Source organism: Echinops telfairi, unplaced genomic scaffold (assembly GCF_000313985.2).
Source record: "Echinops telfairi isolate 266 unplaced genomic scaffold, ASM31398v2 ScPeMD7_3509;HRSCAF=4178, whole genome shotgun sequence".
NCBI lineage: Eukaryota > Metazoa > Chordata > Mammalia > Afrosoricida > Tenrecidae > Echinops > Echinops telfairi.
This window is the reverse complement of record NW_022107407.1, coordinates 4,047,639-4,056,143: the sequence shown is the minus strand read 5'-3', so window position 1 is coordinate 4,056,143 and position 8,505 is coordinate 4,047,639. Positions and strand designations below refer to the sequence as shown.

Genomic DNA, 8,505 nt, shown 5'->3' with positions numbered 1-8,505 from the left:
TCCTGGATTCCCTTTATTCTCAGTTCCTATCTGTACCAGTGTACTTCCTCTGGTCTAGCCATTTTCAAAGCATTTTCTTTCTACTTCAGCCCTTGATGTCAGCTCCTCATTTCTCCCCCTTTCTCTCCCTCTCTCTCTCCCTCCTTCATGAACCTTTGGTAAATTATAGAATATTATTTTCATATCTTAGAGTGTCCTCTGTCACCCTTCACCCACTTTTCTGTTGCTCGTCCCCCTGGGAGGGGATAATAGTTGATCCTTGTGATTGATTCTCCCCTTTTCCCCGCACCTTCCCCTTATCTTCCTGGTATTTCTATTCTCATTGTTGGGGTCAGGTATCTGCTTTCTTTTTGATTAAGGCTTTTCTGTTTTCTCATCATTGTTGAATTTTTTTGTTTGTTTACTTGCTGTTTGTATTTTTGCATGCTTTTGTGTATATGAAATCCAAGATATGTAAATATATAGACAGTAACTGGATTAATAACTACCTAGGAGCATGGCAGGGAGGTTGGAATGAAATGGAGAGCTAACAATGAGGAGAATGTGAAGAATATGTTCTGAAGTTGATTTTGATGATGACTGCACAACTCATCTTAACATGAACAAATAATTACATTGTATGTTATGTGAAGTACATGCAAATAAAACTGAAAAACCAACCAATTCACAGTGAAAAAAATTAAAAACAAGAACAAATAATCAGAGTGTAGAAAAGAAACAGAGAAGAAACAGAAAGATAATTTCACATCCGGAAAGGACCAAGAAGAAAGACTCATATAAATGGGAGTTTTTAGTCTAATGATAAACAAGTGAAGCATTTCATACTTACAGGAATACCTAAGTTATTCCTCTCAGAACACTGATGGGAAGATTGTTTCAAGTAATGTGGAGTAGTATACGCACTATTAAGATCAGAATTTCATACATATAAAAGTTATGAGATCTTCTGAGAAGACCATTATAGTTTAAAGAGATATTTTCCCTTATACTAGGACTAAGACAATAGAAAACTATAGAAGTATAGAAAACTCCAGAGGGCAACTACCTCCTCTTTGAATCATTATAAGTTATTTCCAAAATATCAGAGAGAAGTGATCATGTGTAGTTTATAAGCATGATTATTAATTCTAACTAGGTTATAGAACATTTCCTATTTATGCAAGATAATTACTGAAACGCAAACACAAAAATATTTTAAAACCTGAGCTATAAAATACAGATAGTGAAATTACATAATAAGCAATATATTATGTGACTGATAAAATAAGTTGTCATTATTTATATTTTTGGTGTGAAATCCAGCAAGCTGCTTGACTTTTATCTTTCTTAGTCATAGAGATAGAACTCCTTAGGAAAGAACTAGGGGGCAAAGGACATTTATAGAGGTCTAAATACATGCATGTACATATGTAAATATATTTATATTTATATATAACAATAGGGGAAAAGATCTATGTAAATGTATTTATATATTAATTAGTAAGGTAGCAGACAGACTTTGGGCCTCTACTCAAGTAATCCCCTCAATAAAAGAACACTTTGTTCTAAGACCCCAGCATTCCATGATGCTCATCTTCCCAACAAGATCACTAAAGACAAAATGGGTGGGTAAGCAAATGTGGTGAAGAAGGCTGATGGCACCCGGCTATCTAAAGATAGAGTGTCTGTGGTCTTAAGGGCTTGAAGATACACAAGTGTCCACCTAGCTGAAAGCAACAAAGCGAACATGGAAGAAGCACACCAGCCTGTGTGATCATGAGGTGTCAACAGGATCAGGTTCCAGGCATCAAAGATACAGAACAAACAAATCATATTAATGGGAATGAGGGGGAATGAAGATTGGAGACCAAAGCCAATTGGACATCCCCTCACAGAAGGGTCACAAAGAAGAGACAAGTCAGTCAGGGTGCGGTATAGAACTGATGAAACATACAACTTTCCCCTTGTTCTTTAATGCTCCCTAACCCCCACTATTAAATCCAGCTACACCAGAACATGTACACTGGTACAGATAAGAGCTTGCAACACAGGGAATCCAGGACAGATAAACGCCTCAGGGCCAATAATGGGAGTAGCAAAACCAGGAGTATAGGAGGAAAGTGGGGGAGGGAAGAGGGAACCAATCACAATGATCAACATATAACCCTGTCCCCGAGGGGGATGAACAACAGAAAAGTGAGTTAAGGGAAACAGAAGTGGATATAAGACATAAAAAAATAATAATTTATAAATGATCAAGGGTTCATGAGAGAGGAAGGGTGGGGGAGGGAGGGAAAAAAATGAGGAGCTGATACCAAGGGCTCAAGTAGAAAGAAAATGGTTTGAAACTGATGATGGCAACATATATGTACAAACATACTTGACACAATCGATGTATATATGGATTGTGATAAGAGCTATAAAAGCCCCAAATAAAATCATTTTAAGAAAAGAAGAAATAGAATTCATTTCTTCATGAATCAGAAGAGAATTTCTGGCAACTTTGTCTTTTCATTTTTCTTCACACACATAAAAAAAAATTTCCATGCTTTTCCTATATAGTTTCTAAGGTAAAATATTATTATTTTTAATCCCTGTTCTTTATTTTTAAACCATTTTATTAACATATTTCATGTACAATACAATTCAATGATTTAAATATATTAAGAGGTGTGTAATCATTACCACAATACCTTTAGATCATTTTCTTCATTCTTTCTCTATTATTTGCTTCCCATTCTCCTCCCAACCTCCCTTGTGATATCTCCAAGGATCTATTAATCTAGTTGATGATTCTTTATTTTTACCTATTAAGGTACCATATTTTTATCCTAAAAACTCATGAGATGGAAAAAGGGGGACTCATTTTATTCATCACTAAGCTAAAGTGAGTTTATAGGGTTTATAACGCATCTCAGCATGTCAGGAGAGACCAGTCCCTTGAGAAGGACATCATGCTTGATAAAGTATAGGGGCAACAAAAATGATAAAGGCTCTCACCAAGATGGATTGACACAGTAGCTGTAACAATGGGCTCTAATATAAGAGCAACGGTAAGGATGGTGAAGAACTGGGTGGTGTTTCATTCTTGCCATACAGAGGGTCACTATGAGTCAGACCAACTTATTGGCACATAACAATGACAACAAAACATAATCACCCAAGCTCACGTTCATCTAGTCAAATCAGATTCATAGTGACCCTGTATAGGATTTCTGGGCCTATAAACTTTGAAAGGAACAGATAGGTTTATGTTTCTCCCAGAGAGCAGCTGGTGAGTTTAAGCTGCTGGCCTTTCAGTTTAGTAGTGTAATGCTTACCCAACAGTACATATGTACTTCATGTGTAACAATAGGAGAAGTAATTTCAAACAAAAGCCTTTTGGGAATCATCTTGTCATATTTTTTCTCACAAATACCATACTCATGGAAATAATGCAATTGCATAAAGCACAGCATAGCATCCTTATGAAAATAGTGTGCAAATTTGTGTTACTAGCAAAAACTTCCACACAGACATTATTTGTATAAAAATACGGTAGGTTTTACAAATGCTCTAATTTGTGATAACCTTAGAATGTGAAAATTACCGTACTATGATTTATGAATCTGAGGAAAATTTTGTTTCAATCTTCATGATTATCTTAAAGGATTGACAATATTTTCCCATCTTAAAAAATGTTATGTTTAACATTTCATCAAATGTCATTATATTCATGCATCACAATATATCATTAATGGCATTTGAACACCCTAAAATGATCATAGATGAACAGAAGGAAGCTTTGAGTAGAGCAAACAGTAAATGTGTATGACTGCTCATACTAAAATTGGAGGTATAATTCTGTCCAGAGTTGCTTCCAAAGGAAACCCTGGCAATCTATTTCTAAAAATTCAGCTACTGAAAACCTACTGAACAAAGTTCTATTTTGAGACACAGTGGGCCACTGAGAGTCATGGTGGAATTAATGACAACTGGTTAAAAAGTAAAGGAAAAAGGGAACAATTGTTGGAGTGCTATCAAGGCACAAGCATCACTCTTATTCTACACCAGTCTCTGGGAAATCTTCTGAAATAAGAACTTTCCTGGAGCATGGCCTAATGTACATAGGATCTTGACATAATATTCCAAGATTAAATTGTTTGGAGTAGTAAATTATGTTTCAATGATTTCAAACAGTAAAGATATTAATAGTTTTTAAAATTGAAAGTGTTAAAAACCCAGAATTACTAAAGAACCATATTGAAAATAGCAAATGACATTTAGATCTAATAAATATTAATATACTTTGTTCTTTTGGTTCAAAATTTTGATGCAAACAAATACCATATTGAACTGAGGTCTTAAACAGCGTTAAAACTTAAAAGAGTACTTAAGATTAATCGTATACAATTTTAATGTCTTTCAAAGTATGAACTCTTTTGAAAAATATCTTTTTATTTTCAATTGTGGAAAAATTATTAAATAATAACATTACTTAGAACAAAATAACATATTTAAAAATTGTTATTTTCACAACTGTGTGATTTGTTATTAAATTTAATGCTTTATCCTGTAACATCAAAATAATCCCTCTTAAATCCATTTGTATTTTAAAAAATATCTATAATTTTCTGCTGAGATGACTAAATCACAACATATGTCATTGGAATTTACCTTGAATAATAAATTGTTCCATGTTATCTTTGAAAGGCTGAACATGTTCTTTTGAGGATGCCTGGTACACTTTCCCTGCTTCAACCTCACAGACTAAAATTAGAAAGAGATAGACATTTTAGACAATGACATTCTTGTTATCACAAAACAAATATTAAAACATACCAGCTAATATTAGAAAACCCTGTTGATCACGCAGGCATATGCTATGCAAATATTTTAGAAATATCCGAATACAGAATTAAGAATCTCAAAAACAAAACTTTATTTGAAGGAAACCCAAAAGTAATTTCACAAGAATCTCTTTCCCCAGGCCTACCAACTGCAAGCTGTGGAAGATCTTACTTACTCCCAGAACTGCAGTCTCTTCATGTCCAGAACGGAGATGATAGTACAGAGTAACAGAGCTACAAGGGCCAAATCAGTTACTAGATGTAAAATGTTACAAGAGTGCTGGCACTTAGTGAGTGTTATGTATTTCCTGTTATCAGTATCATTATCATCAAATGAACTCTAATATAAATTTGTCCCCAACTAATGTGCAAATTTATAAAGGGTAATGATAGGGTGGTAATGCTGGTATATATATTTTAAAAATTATTCTAAAAAAAAAAAGTTATTCTAAACCATTGTCATCTGGTCGATTCTGACGCACATAGGCCCCATGTTTATCTGAGTAGAATTGTGTTTCATCAGGTTTCCAACGGCTGTTTTATTTGAGTATATTGTCAGGCCTCTCTTCTGGGGTGCTTCTGTGTGGATCTGAATGTCCAACATTAGGTTTAGCAGACCCACTAACTATGTGCACCACCCAAGGACTTAATTATTTATTATATGCCACATACTTTTTAATCTATTACTTAACTTTATATTTAGAATAGGCAGTAAATGAGACATTATTACCTTATTTTACAATTGAGGAAACCAAAACTCAAGATACTAATGTGCTCAAACATCTATAGATAATAAGTAGCAGATCCAAAATTAAAACTCTCATCTCAGACTTTAAATTTTATACTCTTTCCACAATAACATGTGCCATCATCTATGTATGTTGTAGTTGTAAACAGATCAAATAAAGGGCTTCTTAAGAAATATGTTTAGGACATTTCTACCATTATGGTGACATAGAAATCAGGGCCCCAAAGGAAATAATTCAAAATTTAAAAAGAACAGGCTTTAAAGACAAAATTTAAGACAGATTCACATCTGATCCTGGAAATATGCTGTCACTATAATTCATAAGATAAGGCTGCCAGTTCTTCAAGAAGACGCTGTACTTTAAAGATATTTTCTCTCTTTTCTAAAACATTCTTCCCTTTTTATTGGTTTGTCTAAGCTGGGGAATATGTGGCGCCTAAATTGTTAGCACATCATCCATCTGTCAGGTGTCTTATGAGGAAGGTTTGCTTGCAGGCTGCTATATCTGCTATAGGCTATGACACAAGCATTTCAAATCCCAGCAGGATCACTCGTGTAAGACAGACTTCAGCAGAACTTCTAGACTGAGACAGCTTAAGACTAAGGCAGATTTGAAGAACATGACAATCTATTTCTAATAATTAGTCCATGAAACCTCTATTTTTCACATACAAGTATTTCCAGATATAATGCTGGAAGTCATACAAAATATACAATGGCAATAAGGATTAGCGTGACAACAGGACAGACATAAGTTCAGACTTGCAGGGCATCCAGTCTTCTGTTCAGTAAAATTTAAAGTCCGTTTATATACATCTAGAAATTAAAAAAATAGCTACCTAGACAATGAACTAGAATCCTATTCCAAAGAAAAGTATCCAAAAGAACACAAAAATAATCAAACAATATAATCAATATCACATGCAATAAAATATTATTGAAGATTACTACAAAAAAAACAAAAAACATTGTTACAGTAGTACACCGACAGTACGTTGAAGTGCCAGAAATCAGATCAGATTCAGAATATTGGAATGAGGGATGTCATTGCTGATATCAACTGGATATTGGATGAAAGCAGAGAATAGAAGGAAGATGTTTACTTAGTTAGTTTTATTAAATATATAAAGAAATTTGGCTGTCTGGCACATTACAAACTATGGATAACATTTCATAAAGGGAGAATTCCAGAATACTTGTGCATAGACTAACAAGCAGTCATTCAAAGAGAACAAAGGGATATAACTCATTTAAGATCAGCAATGATGTGCATCAAGGTTGTATCCTTTCACCATAGTTATTTAATCTGTGTGTTGAATACAAAATCCAAGAGGCTAGACTATTTGAAGAACATGGCATCAGGACTGAAGAAAGACACCCTAGCAACTTGTGATATGCAAAGAACACAAACCTTACAAAGACGACTTGATGCATGTATTGATGAAGATAAAAGATTAGTCTTCAACATGGATTACACTTCAACATATAGAAAATACCATTCCTCACAACTAAACCAAAGAGCAAAATTTTATTTGAACCCACAGTCAATGCCCATAGAAGCAGCTGTAGGAAAATTCAATGACATCCATATTGAATTGGCAAATAAAACTGCTGCAAAGGAAACAAACAATCAAACAAACATGCGTAAGTGGGTAGGAGCGCACTAATCCATCCAAGGGGAGGGCACTGTTTATATCTCCACAGGAGAGGGAGAGAGAAACCAGGCTTCAACCTGATGCACCAAGACATGAATACAACATACCAGCATGTACCAGGGAACCAATAGAGAGCTCTGCAGGGCTGGCTCCAATCCCTACTATGTGGACACTCTACCCCAGAAGAATGCACTTCAGAGAATAACACTGGGGCTACAGTTTGGGGAGAGGGGCACGTCTGATTAGAACACATGGGAGAAACAAAAAGGGATGGAGAGGGGGTGGGGAGGACATCCTGGGCCACCAAGCCCCAAGGATGATATTCCTGCTCAGAGCAGACGATGAGCAGAGAGGACAATAGGGCCAGACCCATCACAAGAAACAACGTCCCTCACTGAACCATAGCACTGCAGCGGACAACACTGGAGACAGTGCAGGGATTGTGCACAATCTGACCCCATCACTCTGGGATGAAGCACTAAGGGCATGCAACAAAGCAGCAAGGGGAGCAAAGTGATGGAATCCCTGGGGAATACCAAAAACACACTTTGGAGACAGAGTGTGGTACCCCATTAGACTCGACCGGAAAACACTCTTAAAGGCCAAAAAAAACAGACCTTGAGCTATTTATAGGCTTTTCCATTTTTGTCAGTGGCTTTCTTTTTGTTGTTGATTTTGTTGTTGCTATTGTTTTGTTGGTCTTGATTTCCTTTGTTGTTTTGTTTGGGTTTGCCTGGTTTTTACACTTATTAATGTATCTGCATGACTATCTAAGTAAGATAAATGGGATAAATAATTTGGAGATGAAAAGAATGGGAATAATGGTTTCCAGGGGATATGGGAGAAGGGGTGGTAGGAGAAATGAAGGGGTGGGGGTAGAAACCAACCCAGGGACAAGGCAACAACCAGTGAACAAAATCAATGGAGAGAAGGGTGTAGGATGCCTAGTGGGGCTTAATGAAGGGCAATGTAGCAGCAAGGAATTACTAAACCTGAATGAAGGCCAAGCATGATGGTGGGACAAGAGAAAAGTAAAAGGAGATAGAGGAAGAAATAGGAGGCAAAGGACATTTATAGAGATCTAAATACAGGCATGCACATATGTAAATATATATGTACTCATATCTATATGTTAAGAACTAAAGTTGCAGATGGACATTAGGCCTCGACTCAAGTACTCCTCAACACAAGAACACTTTGTTCTAATAATCCAGCATTCTGTGATGCTCACCTTCCCAACATGATTGCTTAAGACAAAATGGTTGCATAAGTAAGTGTGGTGAAGAAAGTTGAT

At 35.8% G+C, this 8,505-nt stretch overlaps 1 protein-coding gene across 1 annotated transcript in view; it reads right to left on the bottom strand.

Annotated features, from left to right (window-relative positions):
- Positions 1-8,505, bottom strand: part of FMN2 (formin 2) — a 409,490-nt gene that overhangs the window by 87,798 nt on the left and 313,187 nt on the right. Inside the window, exon 12 of the mRNA XM_045294279.1 lies at positions 4,636-4,728. Within this exon, the coding sequence (XP_045150214.1) occupies positions 4,636-4,728 (93 nt within the window). The remainder of the gene's footprint in view (positions 1-4,635; positions 4,729-8,505) is intronic.